Source organism: Miniopterus schreibersii (genome assembly GCF_964146895.1).
Source record: "Miniopterus schreibersii genome assembly, chromosome: 8".
In the NCBI taxonomy this organism is placed as follows: Eukaryota; Metazoa; Chordata; class Mammalia; order Chiroptera; family Miniopteridae; genus Miniopterus; species Miniopterus schreibersii.
In genome coordinates this window covers 842,609-862,124 of record NC_138109.1, presented here as the reverse complement: position 1 = coordinate 862,124, position 19,516 = coordinate 842,609, and the positions used below count along the sequence as shown (strand labels likewise).

The 19,516-nt window shown below is 60.3% G+C and overlaps 1 protein-coding gene across 2 annotated transcripts in view; it reads right to left on the bottom strand.

Moving 5' to 3' along the window:
* Nucleotides 1–1,201: 1,201 nt before the first annotated feature.
* The window catches only part of SKI (SKI proto-oncogene), a 57,107-nt gene continuing 38,792 nt past the window's right edge, over nt 1,202–19,516 (bottom strand). Inside the window, exons 2-7 of one of the 2 annotated variants that reach the window (XM_081146073.1) lie at nt 7,316–7,438; nt 7,088–7,203; nt 6,205–6,467; nt 5,810–6,111; nt 4,371–4,601; nt 1,202–4,160 (exon numbers count right to left, since the gene is read on the bottom strand). In XM_081146073.1, coding sequence (XP_081002199.1) covers nt 3,972–4,160; nt 4,371–4,601; nt 5,810–6,111; nt 6,205–6,467; nt 7,088–7,203; nt 7,316–7,438 — 1,224 coding nt within the window. In that variant the 3' untranslated portion in view covers nt 1,202–3,971. The remainder of the gene's footprint in view (nt 4,161–4,370; nt 4,602–5,809; nt 6,112–6,204; nt 6,468–7,087; nt 7,204–7,315; nt 7,439–19,516) is intronic. The other variant, XM_081146072.1, reaches the window with a different exon arrangement.

The window sequence follows — 19,516 nt, the reverse complement described above, 5'->3', positions numbered from 1 at the left end:
CAGGCAGAGGCCATGGTCAGGCAGGAGGGACCACATGGCCCAGTAACAGGGACCACAGGGTCTGGCCACCAAGCGTTGGCTCCCTCTCCTCCCTCTGGTGCTTGCTCCACAAAAAGGACAGAGCCCAGGTATCCAGCCCTGCCCGGGCAGGGAGCCAGGCCTAGGTGACTCCTGGGTTGAGGAGGGTGCTGTGGTGGGGGGATGCTCTTGGGAGCAGAGGGTATCCAGGCCTCAGCTGTGCCCCATTGAGGTGGGTTTGCTGTCCACACCTCAGGGCCCCAGGCAGGGCTCCTGGCCCATGCACAGCAAGAAGGGGGTAGCGGCCCAGCCTCTGTCCACCTAGCCTGCCTGTCTTCTGCCCATCTCAGCTGCTGGGGTCCTGGGTTCTGGGCCTTGGTAGGGGCTAAGCAGCAGAAGCCAAGTGAGTGGGGGCTCTCTCCTGGGTCCCACTGTCCTCCCACCCTCCACCCAGCCTGTCCTGGCCAGCTCTAGCATGGCGTGGGCCTTCTCAGGCCACCTGGGCCAGGCCACCTACACCTGGGGACCACTGGTGGGGGGTATCTGTGTGCAGCAGCACTTCTGGGCCCAGGTTTGGGGGGACACCCCACGGTTGCAGGACAGGGACCTGGGAGTGGTCTTAAGCTGGGTTGTGCCTGTCCTCCCACCCAACCACCTGGTTCTCTGGACAACTAGTGAGGAGTTGGGGCCAGGCTGAGAGCCCGATGTGGGCGGGCAAAGGAAGTCTGGCGCCCAGGCCCCAGCACAGGGGGGTCTGCGAGGTCTGGAGAAGCCTCCCGGGAAGTCAGGCTGGCATGGAGCGGGCCTCTGTTTCTCCCCCAGGGCAACACTCTGGGGTCGAGGGTTCTGACACCCTGTTCCCCTCCCCATGAAAGACATGGGCTGGTGCTCTGGGGGACCAGGCCTCACAGACCCCACGGAGGCTGGTCCAGGAAGGGGTGCACACCCAGCCTTCCCTGGCAGGGCCTCCAGCTGACACCCTAGCACCAGCAGGGGCCGCAGCTCAGCGTGACCTGGGGGACAGATGGATCTGACCGGCAGACAAGATGACCCTTCCCCTCCCTGGGCTCCGGCAGGGATGGCAGCCAGGGAAGGGGGAGCGGAAGGAAGGGAAGAGGGGGAGTCGGGGAGGGGGAGAGCAGGGGCTGTGGGGTGGCCCAAGCATGGCGGCCGTGTGTCCTCTCAAAGTCCTTTATTGTACAAGGTCATGTTTGGGGGAGGGGCGCCAAAGGACGAGCAGGTACAGAGCGAATAGATAAATATGCCAAGCGTTCTCTTTTTCTTTTTAAATCAGGCATTTATAAACAAGAGCGCATACATTAATTACATAAAAATAGTTTTCGAATCGTAGAGTAAGTCATATTGTCGTTAGCAGCAGCGAGGGAGAGCACAGGGACGGCGGTGCGGACGCTCCTGGCGGATACAAAGGTAGAGCTGTGTTTTTTTCCTTAATCGAAAAAAATGTCGTGTGTGACTCCTGACTTTAAGAACAAGCTTCCTCTGGACCCAGCGCCCGGGCGGCGCGGGCGAGCTCGGGCAGGGGCTGCTCGGGAAACCCGCAAGGGTGTCCCCGCCCCTCCCGGCAGAGGAGCCTGTTCCGTTAAAACCACCCACTAAACGAGACAGCTACCGGGTAGGAAAAGGGCTTCTGGGAACCCCCTGTACACGTATGATACAGAGTGTAACGGGAGTATTTACAGGCGGCGTCTGTCCCGGCCAGTTCCGAACGAAAGCGGAGTATCGGGTGAGTTAGCTGCTCCGTGGATGAGTTATTGCTGTTGTGTTTTCCCTTCGTGGAGTCTCTTCCAGCACAGACACGAGCAACTCAGCTAAACACGCAAGCGTCGGACAATGGGTGTCACGCACGGGGAGTCAACAGCCTACAGGACCGATCCCTTTTTTCCTTCTGGAAGGACACCGAGCGGGTCTGGGCCTGCATGGGGAGCTGCACCCGAGGGTGGGGGTGGTGGACACCCCTGCCCGCCGGACCCACCTAGGGAGCTGCCCAGGAAAGTCGAGCTGCTGGTGAAGGGGAGCCCGCCCGACTGCCTCGCCTCCCACCTTCCGCCCCCTGGCTCTGCAGGCCTGGGTGGGACAGGATGCCACCCCACATCTAGCTCTTTCCGACGACATTCGGGGACAAAGCCAGCAGAGAGGTGCAGGGGACCAGAGGGGACAGTGCAAAGGGCAAGGGCAGGCGGCACCCTCGTGCACAACCTGGAGAAGTCACTTCCCTCCAGAGCCCGAGCGCAGGGCGGCCTCGGTCGGCCACACCGCTGAGCAGCACGGCCGCACAGAAGCACACCGACACGTAAAGCTTTGCTCCAACTACACCATTTAGTTTCCCTTGAAAAGTGACTGAAAAAAAACACAACTCTAGAAAAACAAGGCTGACACGGCATTCTGAGAGTTGCCTAACAACTGACCCTTTACACGACACGGTAATAATGCCCATGGAGGGGTGGTGGCCGCGGCTAGAAGTCCATGCATACGGGTTAATAACTGCAAAAAACAAAGCAAAAGGGAAAACAAAACCCACACACGCTGCGTATACATGGCGTCCCCTTTGCATTGCACTTCAGAAGGGGGTCCAGCAGCACCTGGGCCCCCAGTAAACCGAGGGCGAACCCCGCAGAGGGTGTCGGCACCCACGTCTCCGCTCCGGCCTTGCGCACAGCTGCCGCGGTGTCAGGACGGGCTCAGGCGAAGAATTCCGGTAAGATCTTCCGAACGTAAATAAATACCATCATTTTCGGGTGGGTGGCGCCTCTTGTCTACTGGGAAATCGTTTTCGAGCTTGGGCATAAAAAACCTTATACAATTTGCATAAACAGTTGAGAGTAAACGAGATTATTTGGAATAAATGCAAGGAACTTATTTCGATAGTGGCGGATTCGATCGCTACTGAAGACGGATACCTGGGGGTAAAAAGACGCGTCGGGACTCGCTGTACAAGATGCTGGAAGGCACAGAACTACCCCCCGAAGTTCAGTTTTTGCATTTCGTTGTCTTGTGATTCCCTTGTTCAACCAAGCACCAGAGGGGTTTCTAAACGCTCGAGCACTTAGGAAGTGGCCTGCTCTAGAAGTCGGTCTCGACGTTTGAAAAGTAAAAACCTCAGTCAACTGGGGAATAAAAAGAAGGGAAGATTTTCGACAAAGTGCGGTTCTAAATATACGTTTAAATGAACAAACAAAAGGAAAGAGAAAAAGTGAAATAATGCTGTTTTGTTCCGATGCTGCAGCCTCAGTCCCAGGACGAAGGAGCGATGTCCACCCGCTGCGCGGGGGCGCTGTAGTCGGCGGCGCGGAGTCTCGGTCACCTCCCGGCAGGGCCGCCCTGGGCGGTGCCCGGCAGCCCGGGCGGGCGGGGTAAGGCGGCAGTGTCAGCCCAGGCGGCTCCTCGCTCGTCCCGAGCAGCGCAGGGGCCTGGGTCCTTGTCGCTGAAAAAATAGACTCTGGAGAAAAACCCTTCCCGTCCTCGCGCGGGCGCGGGCGCACCGAGCTGCGATGGCTTCGCGGGCGGGGCAGTTGCCGCCCCAGCTCCCTTATCGGGTCCTCAGATGGCGTCGTGTGTTGGTGGGGCTTTCAAAAGTTTAGTCATTAAAAAAGGTGTTGATTTTTTTCTGAATATCAAGTCTTATTGGTTTTAAATAGCTTATAACAAAAGTGTAAATGTTAGAACGTCCCAGCGAGCAGAGGCCGGCCCCAGCCACCCGCGCACCGATGGCCTTGGCTCCGGCTGCAGGGGCCCAGCTCGCTCACGTGAACTTGGCCAGTAGAAAATTTTGCAGTGGATTCCAAAAGTATGTGGTTCCAAACACTCGCTTGGTTGTAGGCACAGTAAGACGTTGTGCTATCTGGGCTGGGAGGGGGCAGCCCCCGCGCGGAGCCCCGGCGGGGTGACCGCCGCCCGTTCCCTGCAGCGTCCGACCCGGGACCGCGGCGGCTCCGCTAGGGCTCCAGCTCGGCGGCGCTCTCGCCGCCCGCGGCCTCGGGGCGCGGCCGCGGCCACAGCTGCTCCTGCAGCTCCTTCACCACCTTCTCCAGGTGCTCGCGGGCCTCGCGCTCCCGCAGCAGGTCGGCGCGCAGCTGCTCGCGATCGGCCTCCGCGTGCTGCAGCTTCACCTGCAGGTCCTCGATCTGAAACGGACCCGGCGTCAGCCGCCCCGCCCCGAGCCCTGAGCCCCGTCCCAGGGAGCCTCTGGGGGGCGGGTCCAGAGCAGCGCCCCGGGCCCCGCGCGTCAGGGGCGCAGAGCAGCAGCTGCCCGCCCGCCCGGCCGCCCGGGCTGACCGGAGGGGAGCCGAGCGGGACGCGCCGGGGCCTCCGCCCACCCCCGCCCGCCCGCGTACCTGGGCCGAGTACTTGGCGCGCAGGCGGCCGGCCTCGCAGCCCTTGTCGCACACGCGCACCTGCCGGGCCTGCTCCAGCTCCCGCTTCAGGCGCAGCCGGGCCTCGTTGGCTTCTTTCATCTTCTTCTCGTTCTCGGCGCGGAGGCGCTCGATCTCCTTCCGCAGGTTGCGCTTCGCCTCCGTGGCCTCCCGCAGCTTCTCCTTCTTGGCCACGCGCAGGAACTCCAGCTCCTGGGGCGGCGGGCGCAGCGTCAGGGCCCCGGGCTCCGCCCCCGCCCCCGGCCGTCCCGGGCGCGTCCAGCCACACACCCACCGCCTGGAGGCTCTGCAGCGCCCGTGCCCCCCAGCAGTGCCCCGCACCAGGACCTCGCTGCCTCCGCACCCCCGTCTTCCGGCGTCCCGACCCGGCCCCACAAGGCCCCAGGCCGAGCTCCCCCTCCATTCCACGCGCAGGGCTCTGCTCTCGCCGCACCCACTCGGCCTGGGGTCTGAAAGGGCGGGTTGCCGAATTCTGAAGCTGCTGCGGAGCCTCGAGCCCTCTCCCCCGAGGTCCCTCTGTGCCCCACCCCCTGCAGCCAGGGGTTCACCCAGCTCCAGCGGCAGGTGGCAGGGAGCCAGATGGAGACAACCCCCTTCCTGAGCCTGCTCCAGCGGGTTATCAGTGACTCAGCCCCGCAAACACTCTTATAAATATGCATGTGGGAAGTCACACCTCCAGCCAGAACCGCGGCCCGGGAGGGGAGCCTCCGGAGCCTAATGCCTGAAATACACTTAAGGGGAGGTGCTTAGAGAGGACATTTGTTTGAGATCCTGGGGCTCTCGAGACCACAGGGTTGTGTTGTGCTAGCAGCCCACGTGTGAAGCTGTCCTCGAGCTGCCAGACGCCAGCAGAGGTGAGAATTCACCCAAGCTGCTGGGAAGGCCCCGCCCTCCCCCAGGCGCTGGGAGCTTTCAGACTGCCCAGCTCCCAAAAGAAACAACAGAGCCTGAGAAGGCGAGCTGGAAGTACTGGCCGAGCTCAAGGACCCGCAGGGGGGTCCCCATCTGCCCTGCTAGGGGTGACGCACGCACAGGTGGGGCCCAGACCGCTTCCAGCCTCCAGCCCTATCTTTATCAGAAAGCAACCAATCCCTTCTGCAGACTCATCTAGAACCCGGTGCGGGGGGAGCAGAGGCAGTGTGAGCATCTGTGCATGTGCTGTCCCCTCTCCTTCCTAAGGCAGGCCGGTGGAGACCCCGCATGGCGCCTGCATGCCTACTGCCGGAGGCCTGGTGGCACCACCTTCAGAACACAGAGCTTTAAAGCAACCCTCAGAGCCACTTCCTGCTGACGACAGCTGAGCTGGGCAGTGGAGTCACACCTGCAGTGCCCTGGGCTCCTCACTGACCACGGCACAGCCTCCACCGCCTGAGGCACAGCCGGCGCCACCCGCAGCTCACCTGGTGGAGGCTGCGCTTGGCCTGCAGGGCGGCACTTAGCTTCTCCTCCTGCTTCACGCGCATCTTCACCACCTCGTGCAGGAACTTCTCTTTGGCCTCCTTGGTGTCCAAGCCGCCCTCCAGGGCTTGACGCAGGTGCTCCAGCTCCGCCTCCAGCCCCCCACTTGGGGCGTCAGCAGGGGCTGAGGAGTCTGGGGCTGTGGGTGGGGCGGGTGGGGCGTGCACACCGGGGGAGCTCAGGTCCTTGGCAGAGCTGGATGAGGTAAAGGATGGCGAGGACAGCGAGGACAGGGAGGAGGTGACTGTGGAAACAAACGGGCGCAGGTTACAGGGGAGCTCACGCCCAGCCCCCCCGAAGGGCTGGTTGGGGGAACAGCAGGGCCAGGCTCACGTACACTCCTCTCTGCTCTCCACCTCCACCTCGGCCTCTGAGTCCTTGTCCTCCTCTGGGGCGACTGCTGGTGCCGGGGGCTCTGTGGCCCCAGGCATGTCCACCGGCAGCTTCCGCTTCCTCGGCTGGATGCAGGTGGTGAGGGGCTCGGGGGCCCGGGAGACAATGGTGGCACATGGTGGGCTGCTCACGACCTTCTGCTGGGCCGGGGGGGCCAGGGCCACGTTGGGGGCCACGCCGGTCTCAAAGCTCTTGTAGGAATAAAAGCTGCAGGGGCAGGTGGGCATTCAGGGCTGCAGGCGCCAGCCAGGCCCCACTCTACGCACCCCCACCCCAGCTGCCCGCCTGCGAGCACTCAGCATGGAAGCTGTGAGGGAGACACTAGCCAGGGGCCCCAGAGGCTGAAACACATCCTGGCCGCCATGTCATGGATGGGCCACAGCCACTCCTGACACCACAGAAAGTTCTAGATGAGCTCACCCTGAGGCCCATCAAAACGACCAATACTTGCAATGGCCAGGCAGTTGGAGTTGGGGTGTGAAGCCTAGAAATCACCCATAGGCCACGGGCACAGATACCCAGGACAATTAAAACGTGAGGCAGTTGTTCCCACAGCTACAGCCCACGGAGGCTTGGTGGCAGGCAGCTGGGATGAGGGAGCGTGTGTAATAGTCTATGCATGCAGACCACACGCGGGTGGGAACACACCCCGGTGCTTCACTGTCTGCCCAGGCACTCAGGCCACCTGAGGTCGCTTCAATTCCATTTGTCTGAAAACACTGGCGGGTCAGCTCAGTAGGGAGCTGACCACCCCTGACACCCAGGCTGCAGAGTCCAACTATGCCCAGGCCTGCGGTGACTGCTGACCGAGCAGAGTGAGCCCTTACCTGTCTCGAATCAGGGCTGGGAGGTGTGGGGAGAGCTCTTTGTCACTCGTAGAAACCGCAGGGGACCAGGGTCGGAAGGCGGAGAGGCGCTGGCGCGGGTGAACACAGCCCAGGTTCTGAGGGGGACAGGGGCAGAGTCAGAGGCTGAGCTCAAGCCGCCCCACCCCTTGTCTGCCAGGCCCCGCCCCTGGCTCTGCCCCCACCCCACCCCGCCCGCCTGAGCAGAACCTTGCTGGAGGAGCTGGCAAGGGTCCGCAGCCAGCCGGACTGCTTGTCCTTCTCAGAAGACGTGGGGTGCTGGGAGGGAGCATCATCTGTTTTTCTTATGGAGACAGGGGGCTCAGAGGAGACCTGTGAGCGATACAAATGTTCCCATTGGCACCTCTTGTGACATCCATGCCCTGGGTAGGGGTCCCCCAACCAGCAGACCCAGCTGTGCATGAGGCTCGCCCAGCGCGGCAGACCCTGACCTGTGTGTGGGATCACCTGGGCACTGATGAACCATGTGTGGGGCCAGGAGCCACAACCTCACCCCACAATGGCAGAGGACCTCAGCGGGACTCACCACAGCACTGAGCATGCGCAGCAACTCGGAACAGCCCCTGCCTCCCTGTGCCTAGGGGCCTGTCTGGGAAGGCCCCAGGCACAGGCTCCCTGGCTGAGCATGGGGCCCTCTGTCAGGCACCCAAAGCTTTCCAGGGGTGTCACACGGCTCCCCGAGAGTTTGCACTTCACCAACTAGAACTGACTTCAAAGACTGCTTCTGGGCTCGAGGATGATACAAGGTGGGAGGGTGCAGGTAAAAGGCCACAGCAACAAGGCCTCCAAGGAAACTTCTCAACACAGAGGACACCGTGTACAGGTAAGCTGAGCTCTATGATGCTGGGGGTCCAGGGTCTCTTTCAGGAAAACACAACTGTCTTTGGAAAATGTAGAGTGCCTCCCCCAATGTACAAGGGGCCTGGCCATGTCCAAGAGGCGATGTGGGCACCAGGGCAGCTGTGCCTGGGTCCACACCATGGGCCAGCACACAACCACTCACCTAGGGAGAGGAGCTGCTGGGACAATGCCCAGTCACTCTCCCAGTCTGACCTCAGGAGGAGAGGGCAGATGTGGGGCTCCTCCCACCTCCTGGGGCACTTGGAGGAAGTATTGTATCACCAAACTGGCCCTGAGAGGGCAGGGACTCCCCTGGGGGGTGGGGGGAGGCAAGTGGTCAGTTGGCACTGCTCACCACGGTTGTCACTGGGAAACAGGAGACATGGGACAGGCTGGACCCCAGACAGGGGGCCCTGGACCGAGGGCTCCAGGGGAAGGTCCCGTCCAGCCCGACCGAGTGAGCCAGCATGTGTGTGCATGTGTGTGTGCGCGAATGGCCCGCACCACACCCAGGACAGCCATGAGTCCTGCAGCCCCTCTCAGCTCAGGGGACAAGTGGAGGGGGGAGGGCCAGGAAGCCTCATTCCCAAATTTCACTCCAGGAAAGCAGGCAGTCCTGCAGCCCCAGGGAAGACAATGACCCTGGACACCTGGGGCCAGGAGGTCAGTCCAGGGCGGCACAGGGCAGCTGAGTCAGGTGCGAATCCAGCTCCTGGGAGATGTCTCAGAGGTAAACCACAGACACCCCTGGACAGTCTGCGCAGACACAAAGACAATCATTCAGGAAAGACCCACTCAGCGTTGCCTTTTAGGGGAGATGAACTCCAGCGAGGGTGCCAGCTGGCGGGAGATCTCTGCCTGCACTGTGCAGACACCTCCCACCTGAGCACAGACAGCGGGGGGGTGGTGTTCCGTGGCATGGGTGGGGCTTCCTGTCTGAGCAGATAGGACACAGGAAGGAAACAAGTCAGGTTCTCACCAAGAGTAAAGCCACAGGCACCAATTCCGAGAAACCTCAGGGAGACTGCTGAAGGTGTCAGACACCTCGTGGCACTCATCAGCCCAGCCCCCTACGCTCAGCTGGGTGTGCGGGGTGCACCTTCAGGGTGAAGGAAGCTTCCTGTCCAGGCCAGTGTGCAGACACAGAGCACTTGAACCCATCACCCAGGGGCGCCTGGGCCCTCCCCCACCGGGGGCTGCAGCTGGTGGTTCGGTGCGGCTGCGAGCACTGGCCGAGTCCGGCCACATAGGGAGGAGGTGTCGGTGCTGGAGGAAGATGGGCTTGGGCCCCCACTCTGCCACCCGGAGAGAGAGGGACCCCAACCTCAAGGGTGCAAGCACGTACTTCCGCAAGCACGTACTTCCCCAAGCAAGCAGGGACCGCCCATGGGAAGCTCACATAGAGATGGGTGTACCCAAATGCACGTGCTATGCTGTGGAGCCCACCTGCCCTGCATCCCTCCATCACCCTTCCTGTTCCTGCTCCAGCATCCCCTCCCCCCTCTACCACCCTCTCCATCACCCCCAGCATCCTTTCTATCACCCCCTCCCACCAGGTCTCAACCCACAGAAGGGGAGCAGGCTGTGGAAAGGAGCCAGTCTCAAGTGTGACTGAGAGCACCTGCAAGGCATCTACACAGCATTGTGGGCACAAAGTCAGACAATGGGGACAGAGTTCCCCATCCAATTCACGGGCAGGCTGTGCTGGGAGCTGGCTGGGGAGAGCATCCCAGCCGTCCTGGCTGCAGTGGACGGGTTTCTGGGAGTACTGAGTGAGACATGGGGAGACTGAGCCCTGTTCTGCACAGGAAGCAGCAACATCACTCCCACAGGGCACAACCCTGGAGGCCAGCGTGGCAGAAGCAGCAGGATCACCCACAGCCCTGAGAACCTGCCTGCGCTGACATCCTGAGGGCCGCTCTGAACAGACCCTCACTGACAGCACCTCCACTACTATCACCTCAGTTCCTACATGGCTGAAAGGTGGATCCTTAAAAGGAGACACCCCGAGCCTCACCTTCCCAGGTGGTTCTGTGCAACTTCTCTACGACAGAAGCCAGAGAAGCCCAAGTGCCTGGAGTCAGGTGAGGTGTGAAGGTTTCTGCTGAAGGGGCTAAGATGCCTCCCCACCCCCGAGGAAACAAATTGCTTAGCTGATACTGAAGCACAAGGAACAGAAGATAAAAAAGAACTGAGGGGGGTCATCAAAGCCAGAAACTTCTACACTGCAAAGGACACCATCACGAAAGAGAGAGACAACCCATCCCACGGAAAGGGAGAAAGTAACTGCAGATTAGACTATCTGACAAGAGGTCTGTGACCAGAACACCAAAGGAACAGCAAGTCAGCACACACGGAAACACCTGAAAAAAGGGCAAGGACTCAGACAGACATTTCTTCAAACAAATCACACATGTGGCCAACAAGCAGCATCACAGGTCACCAAGGAAACGAAAGTCAAACCTCCTACAAGGAGGGCAACGGCCAAGCCCACAGGAAACAGCAAGCGCTGGAGAGCACGGGGACACCGGGAGCCTGCTCACTGTTGGCGGGAATGTGGCACATGCAGCTGCTGTGGGAACACTGGTGACCACATGGCCCGGTGATCCCGCTGCTCAGTGCATATCCACAGGAACTGGAACCCTCGGAGGACTTAGATGCAGCACTCGGGGAAGGTCTCTGTCACTTCTGACAATCGCACGGGGAACTACAGTTCCCCCAGAGCTGAACTGAAGAGCACAGCGGGGAGCCTCGCTCGCTCACCGGGAGACAGTGGGAGTCTGGTGACGATGTGGAGGGTTAGACTCCACCCACATTGCTGGAGGAAGGGGACATGCCACTTTGTGATAGTGTGCGGGTCCCCCAAGTGAAACATAGACTCCCCACATGATCCGACAACCACTCCTGGCACGAACTCCCAACTGTGGAAAGCAAACATCCACACAAACACCTGCACGTGAGTGCTCGTGGCAGCACTGTTCACAACAGACCACACGTGGGAACTGCCCGATGTCCACCAGCAGTGGTCTGTCCACATGTGTCACTTGGCCGAGTCAGGAGTGAGGCACAGACACTCCCTACAACCGGAGGAACCCCGAGAACACTGCTCAGGGAGAAGCCGGCACAGAGGCCATGGTGGGTGAGTCCATTCATGTGGAAGGCCCAGAACAGGCACATCCAGACAGGAAGTGGGTGCTTGGTGCTGGGGAGTGAGAGCTACCAGGTACCGGGTGTTTATTTGGACGGATGAAAGAAAACGTTCTAAAATTAAGCAATGGTGACAGTTGCCGAGACTGGAAAGGGTGAATTTTATGCAAATTATCTCAATAAAGCTCTTATAAAAAAACCTATTTTAAAAAAGTGAAATGAATTGTTGGTTGAAAACCAAACCGCCGAGGTCAGTGGTTTCCCAACTCACTGTCAGCTCAGCAAAGGCCAGAGAAGCCGCCACGAGGAGAAATGCCACAAGCAAACCAGCCCTGGGGCACCGTGGCCTCCAGGCCACGACCCACACACATCTTTGAGCCACAACCTACAGGTTCTCCAACACCAGCACCGAGGCACCACATGGCTTCACCCCAGAGATCAGGCTCCCACACAGACCACCAGGGAAAGGACGCCCTGGTCAGAGGGCAGGGAGCGTCCTGATCCTCATGACCAGGGGATGGATCCCACAGCGCTCAGGACACACAGCCCATCCTGGACTAAGCTGTGGCAGCAAGGAGTCTATGGAGGGTGAGGCTGGGCCGGGTACACACCCCAACCTGCTCCACTGAGTCAGGAGGTGGGCTGGCGGGCGGGGGCCTGAGCCACCAGGAGTACAGGTGGCTCCCAGGAAGGGGACAAGCAGTGGGACTGGGGGAGACACGGGGACCCAGCTCCTGGAGGCTGCTTCCTGCCAGGCGAGGGATAGGCACCCTATGTTGGTTAGGGCTGACAATGGAGCCGAGTCCACCCCGGTAGACAACATGGCCCGGGCCAGGGTCCTGTGAGGGGACTCAGGAGAAGGCCCAGTCCAGTTGGCTCTCACACCTGGCACCAATTCGCAGGTGGGCAGATGGCACGAGACCATCACACACAACCACGGGCCAAGGGGAACCGTGCTGGGCCCCTTCACTAGACCCAAGACATCTCAAATAACTGGACGAGCATCTATGCTCTGCCGCTCCTCACTCTGTCCCCCACCCTCAGTGCCTGACCATCCAGGTTCCCTCTCAGTGACCTGGCCGCACACCTCCCAGCCCTGGAACCTGAAGCTACCCCCAGGGGCAGAGCATTTCGAAAATGTGACTGGCATCACCTGTGGTCCCATCAGCATTTTATGAACCACTCAAGAGACAGCAGCCCCACCTCCAGACCCAGGGACACCCCCAGCAGTGAGAACTCACCCGCACCCCGAGCAGAGAGAACCAGTCTGTACCCCAGACCTAGGAACCCCACAGCAGTGAGAACCAGTCTGCACCCCAGACCAGGGACACCCCAGCAGTGAGAACCAGCCTGCAGCTCACACCCAGGCCTCAGAGCCAGCAGGTGATGGAACATTCTTACAAACTGGCAAAATGCACCCAAGTAAAATGCATTTTTCCCTCTTTTTTAAAAAATCGACTTCAGCGAGAGGAAGGGAGAAGAGAGAAACATCGATATGAGAGAGAAACATAGACTGGCTGCCTCCTGCATGCACCCCAACTGGGAACTGAACCTGCAACCTTCTGACGTACATGAGGACACTCCAACCAACTGAGCCACCCAGCCAGGCTGGAGCATTTTCAACGTTACGGGCGTCAGATGAATCTTAACACACATATCTATTTTCCAATTCAGAGGCAGCTTTTTTCCCAGTGGGCAGATTCAACGTGGGACTGGATGGTGAAGCGGTTTCCAGTCAGAAAGCCACTGTGGACTGAGAAGGAAGGTCCAGCAAGAGCTCAAGCCCCCCAGATTCCTGGAGGAGGGACTTTTCACATCAACCTCCTGAGACTGCCCAGCCCGGGGACAGAGCCAAGTGGGTTTCACCCCCCAGAGCAAGGACAGGTGCGCGAGGGCAGGTGTGTGTACATGACGGCCGCCCAGCAGGGAGAGCCCAAGGCCAGGCCAGCAGCAGTGCTGGGAGGAGGTTCTCTATGACCGAGCACAGAGGGCCTGTCATTGTCCCGTCATTCAGTGTGTGGTCAGAGAAAAACAGCCAACAGCACAGGTGAAAACAGAACTATTCATGGAAATGTCCAGCAGACAGTGTCAGGCCCTCTCGATTTTCTTCGGGTGAGCATCGCTGTCACGTGGGCCCAGCCACGAAGCCTTGAGCCCTGAGCGGGAGGGGCACCCGCTGTGCCACCTCTCAGCCCCTTCCTTCGTGGAGAGACCCAGAACCCCTCACACACACTCTGACCATCAGAGAGGTGACATGGCATCACGCTGATGCGGAGCTGAGCTCTGGAGGAGACACCCAAGTCCCAGGGGCCGAGATAAAGGGGAATCAACACCTGTCCTATCAGTCTGGGGAAGCCCGCAGTGACCACCTCGGGCCAAAGACCCCGCCCGCCAGGAGGGGATCACCCAGTTCGCACCCCATCCAGGAGAAGCCATCACGGAGGCCAGTGTGGAGGGCATGTGGGCAGAGGGTCTGGGCAGCACCGTGCAGATGGCCACACCCCTGGGGCCTCCTCTAAAGAGTGGCGGTGGGGATGCTGACCCAGACCAAGCGTCCCCTGCAGGTGAAGCCTCACTCTCGTGCCCAGGATTCCACACCCCACCAGCCCAGGATCTGCGCCGTGGACCCCTCCTAAAGATCTCCCTGATCTAGAAACTCGGAGCTATTTTTATGAGCACTATTAGTATTTTCCACGTGATAATTCACGTTTCATACTATGCTTAGCTGAAATTAACCTATTTTCTGATTACTGCGGTGCCGAGGCAGCACAAACCCAAACTCCAAAACAAAGTGGAAACAGCAATTTTAGAGTCACTTTGACTTTTCAATATAAGTGTGCCTCTCCTGCCACTTCCCACTTTCTGAGGAAACCGCCTGACCCTCATGGCCACTCAGCACTGTCCCTCCCCAGGCTCCATGCAGGGGGATGCCTGGGCTGCAGCTTCTGGAGTCTGGGGTGGTCAGGGCATGCTGGAGACTGCCCACCAGCCCCCATCTGTCTGAACACAAAGGAAGCCTCGAATGTGGAGGGGGCGCCTACATCTGGGAGCTACCCCCACCCCGCAGAGTCCCGGGGCAGGTGGGGGGCAGACACAGCCCAGCAGCCTCCGGAGGCGGGAGGCTCACCTGCTCAGGGGCGTGGCCACGGGTGAGATCACAGGAGCCAAGACGGGGAATGGGTTCCCATGAGGACAGTGGACATCCATCCCGACCCTGAGAGGTCTTTGCGCCCCTCATGCCACCGTCCCTCCTGATCCCAGGGCCTCCCCAACCACACAAACCCTCACTTTTAGAACCAGAGAACCACATGGATGGGGGGGGGGGGGGAGTTAGAATCTTTTCCTTTCAGTCACTGGAAGGTAACTGTTACAAGGACTTTAAAACAGATCCAGGACTCCAACAATAAAGCTGTTTTGAAAATCCAGTGTTTGTTTTGGGAGCTGGTGAGCAAAAGGTCTTTCCTGAGAGCCCTGGCCAGCGAGGGGAGCAAGGCAAGGGTGGCTCACCCGAAAAAACACCTCTCCACCCACACTGAGACAGAGCTGCAGAAAGAGGAAAAGGGGCCGCAGCACCGGAGACTGTGGTCAAGTTCCTGGAAGGCTGGCTGGCTGGCAGAGAACCGGCCTGAGCAAGAGGTTTCTCAGCCGGGCGGGGACTCACCTGACACAATTGCTCCCTGCAGCCCTAACCCACCAAAGCCCCCAGGAAGGATGACTCCCCTCAACAAGCCACGGACACAAGGAGCCCAAGCCCCAGAACCACCAGGCCTGTGTGCCTGGCCAGGCCTCTGTCTGACAAGGAAGTTCCCAGCAGATGCCGGCAGCTCTGCCTGGGACCCCTCTGGCCTGGGACCCTGACCCACAGGCTGGGACACTCGCCCTAACTGCCGGGAGCAGCAGAAACACGGAGCAGTCACCTGTGTCCCAACCCCAGATCCTGCGTGTCCTTGGCCTCCTTCCCTCACCCCCACACATCTGCTACAGGAAGTGCCCGGCTCCTCCCACACCACCCTCCCCGCCATCTCCACACCTCCGTGTGGACGGCAGTCGCCGAGTGACCCTCTGAAAGGCTCACACTCGGGGCTGCCCCAAACCCACTTCCTCCAAGGTGATGCACCCCTGCGTGGGGCGGGGACCAGGGGATGCCCTCCAATGCTCTCTTCAAACCCACAGGGGGCCTCCCACCCCTCCTATCACCTGACCCCGTGCCCAGGACAAAGGCCACATCCCTGACTCACAGAGACACCTGCCACGCTCAGACACACAAAGACCTCTGTGTGTGTCCATGCGTGTGCACGCGTGTGCAACACGTGCAGCACGTGCCACAGATAACAACACCCCGTGTGTCATCTGTCGGAAGTGATGGCCCCTGGAAGTCAGTGTGAGGTGCGGGGCAGGCTGTATGAACCGGGTGTGGCCTGACGAGGGAGAACCTCGGGAAGCTGTCGGCTCCGCCCCCACCCAGGGGCCGGACAGGGCCTCTCAGAGCTAAGGGTGCAAAGAAACTGCTTTTGGCCTGAAATCCACCCAGGCTGGCAGGATAGGCTCATGGGGGGCACTCGGACAGGTCCTCAGTGGCAGAGAGACATGTCCTGCTGCCCCCATCTGGTCCCAAAGGTACAGGACATCAGCCTGATGCTGACCAAGGGGCTACTGAACCCCAGATGCACCCACCGTGGATTCACTCGCCATAATCAGGGCCCCTGGGACCTGGCGGCTCCTGCCTCCTCCTCACTCCTCCAAATACTGAATCAGGTACCAACTGAGTGTCTCAGAGCCGGTGACCCCCCAGGCCCTGGCCGAGAGCAGAGTCGGAGGTGTTTCATTTCAGAGGAAACCAGCAGGTCGACAGGGCCCAGGTGAGCAGCCAGGGCGCCCATGCTGTTTGCACCCCCAAGGATGCCTGACCCAACACGGGGGTTGTGTCCCCAGCGACGAACCTCCCCAGGCGCCATCTCCCCGCCACCCTCTCCTGCAGGAGGAGCAGCTGGGCCTGGAGCTGGCAAGCCCGGGCCTGCCAAGTCTTGCAGAGAAAGCTCCACTCGTCCAACCCCCTTCCCAGCACAAAGGCTCCAGCTCACGCCCTGCGATGAATTATGCATAACAGCTCAATTATAACGAGACGCGGGGGCGCGGGAGCCCAGGAGGAGATGAAGGAGGAGGAAGAGCCTGGCAGCTGGGGTCCCGGAGGTGACAGGGGCTCCCCACCAAGCAGGAGGCCCAGCAGCTGGTTGTGGGCAGCAAACAGACACACATTCAGCTGGGTTGGGTGGTGGGTTTTTTGGAGGGGTCAAAGGACGAAAACCTCCAAGCCTGGAACTAAGTCCCAAATTCCACCCCCCGGATCTCGCCCCATCACCCAAAGTCCCAAGGGAACTGCCCTGCCACACCTGTGGGCCCACCACAGCCAAGCCCCAGAGCTGGACAAGCATGGCCTCCAGCCTGTAGCAGATCGAGAGCAGACATGACTCTACCACAGAAAGTCTGGGAGAAGAGCCATTGGGCCCCCAATGGCTGCCAAGGCCCTGGGGATGTTAAGGAAGTACAGGGCACCAGAGCCCCCCACACCCCCACTCTGAGCATCCCGGGGGGGCACACCCAGGAAACAGTGCCACTGGAGGCTCCCCACCCACCAGACCCCTATCTCAGTGCTGACCTTGCAGGTAACACCCAGCAAGGGGCAGCTTTGAGAAAGGCAGCAGGAGGGAGGGACGAGGTACCTGCTCCATAACCACCCCTAGAGGGCCCCCTGGTCCCCCGCAAGGCCCTGCCAGGACTAAGTCTGCAGCCCACAGCCCCATCCCACTCGCGAAGACTTTGCTGGCACAAAGGTGGGCTTAGGCAGGGGCACCACCAGCTCCGGGCTCCCTCTGGCCGGCCACCGCCCACCTGCCGTCAGAGCAGCAAGACGACCTGCCGGTGCCTGGCCTGCGCTAAAGATGAGGAAGGCAGGACATAGGGACCCCCAGCCCTCCCCGCTCCTCAGTGGGTGCACATCGGGGGGATCGAGAGGTGAACAAGAACCAGCTGTGTGAAAGAAATTCAGATGTGTTCCAGGCACAAAACAGTGCAATTTCAGGATGTGGGTGCGTCAAATGCTCTCACACTCGGGTTTGAAAGGGGCATCGCTCACTATGAAGATGGACAGTAAAATTTACTGCAGAAACTTAAATTTCCAGTTTTTCTTTACCTGAAACAACCTTGAAGAGCCATAAAAACCACACAAGCCTGAAGACAGAGAGGAGAAGGGTTGCACCTGATGAGGTGAGCACCTTCATCCAGGAAGCAGGAGGGGGCCCTGTGCCTGCCAGCTGACACCCCCTGCAAACTGTCCACTGGGTCCTGCGGGGGGCACCAGTGAGGGCAGAGGAGCGAGGTCAGACTCGGCCTGGAAGAGTCCAAGACAAAGGGCTCCCCACACAGGCAAAGGGGCTGCCGGAGGTCAAGTGTGCCGGCCACACACAGCCAACAGTACCTGAGAGTGTTACTGGGTGGCCGCCCAGCCCCACACTGGACAGGGAAACGTGGAAACATTTTCTACTGGGTTTAATAACAACAGCTTCGAAAGACAGCTTTAAGCCCACTTGTGGGCGCCTTCCCAACCCACCCACACACACAGCGGGCTGCGCAGGGGACAGAAAAGCACAAAGCCGTGGGCAGAGTCGGCATCAGGGAGCAGCAGCGGCTCGGCACCAGTGCCACGTGGCGAGGCTGTTTCCACAAAATCAGCTGAGCAAGGCCCAGAGCTCCACCGCACTACCTGCCCCAAACTCAAAAATACTCTAGTAGCTCCAAACACGAGACAAAACTAAACTTCAGTGAAAGCAAAATGTTGTGTGTGTTTGTAGGGCAGGTGCAGAAGGGAAGGGGCAGGGAACACAATCTGGGGAGGTTTCTCAGCAGCACGGGGTCTGGGGTGCAGGAGTCCCTGCTCAGCGCGGCAGCCTGGGGAGCCTCCCCAAGGGTCATGCTCTCAGCCAGAGGGGTGCCACATCGGGGACCTGGGTTCCCCTGGAGAGGCTCCAGGGAGGCAACGCCCTTGGAACTGGTGGCCAAGAGATGGTGACCTGTGACAAGAAGGAGGACGTGGCTTCAGCACCTCATGCTTGCAGTGGCCACCACACCCACATCTACCAATGGCCCTGAAGAAAGCAGGGCACCCAGGGCTGAGCAAGGAGGCTGGGGCAGGGTGGGCGTGGGAGGTGGATGAGAGGGGAGGTGAGTGCAGGAAGGCAGGCAGGCTGGGACTGGGTCATTACCAAGGACAGCTGGCACCAGACCCTCTGTGGCCTTCTGTGCTCGGCTGGGCACTCCCACCAGCAGGACAGAGGTTCACAGTGGCTGCCCTCTGCTCTTGACTGTAAAGGTTCCCCCGGGACAGGTCCCCCCCCCCCCAGGGCAGGTTCCCCAGGGCCAGTCCACCGGGCAGGTCCCGCTCCTGTGGGAGGTCTGGTCCTGGCCTTCCAGGCAGCTCTCGCACAGAACAGGCCACTTTCACCCGCTTCCCAGCCAGGAAGTGGAAACCAGTGGCCGCCCCGCCCACTCGCGGGTCTGTTTTGCTTCCTGGCACCTCCCCCTCCTTCCAGCTCCACAGACGCCCTGGTTGTTTTCTTGCCATAGAAACCGACACAACACTGAGCTGCACACTGGCCGCCTGCGCTGCCCAGCTGCAGGGAAGCTCAGACCAGCGAAGCCACCATGGGTCTGTCCCCAGGGCCTCAAGTGCCTGGGCTGGAGGATGGCTCACGGGTCCCCAAGGACGTGACCATGTTCTGAATGTGGAGACGGGAAGCTGGAGCCCAGAAGCCACCGGCCTGTCACCAGCTCGGCCAGCACACAGAAAGGCAGGGCCACCAGAGTAGTTCCAGAACATTCCCCAGTAAACTGGCAGAACACATTCCACAAAATGCCCTGACAAAGTGACAAACGGGACCCACAAACACCTCTCCCGTCTGGGGCTATGACTGCCGGTTGCGGTGGTGTGGGGGGCAAAGGGCCCTGCCCAGCAACCTGGGAAAGGGAGGTGGAGGCTGGTCCTCAGGGACCAGGAGGAGAGCCAGGACTGAGTATGGAATGGGGCCTGACCGGCCAGGGGGAAGGACTCAGATGCTTCCGACCCCACCTGGGGCGACGCAGCTCTGCCACCTGGGAGCAGCGGATGGCAGGGACGAGCCAATACATCCTCCCTTCACCAGGAGTCCTGTCATTTAAAATATGACACATCTCGCCCTGGCCAGTTTGGCTCAGTGGTTAGAGCGTCAGCCTGCAGACTGAAGGGTCCCAGGTTCAATCCCAGCCAAGGGCATGTACCTCTGTTGCAGGCTTGAACCCTGGCCCTGGACAGGGCATGTGAGGGAGGCAACCAATTGATGTGTCTCTCTCGCATCAATCTCTCTCTCTCCC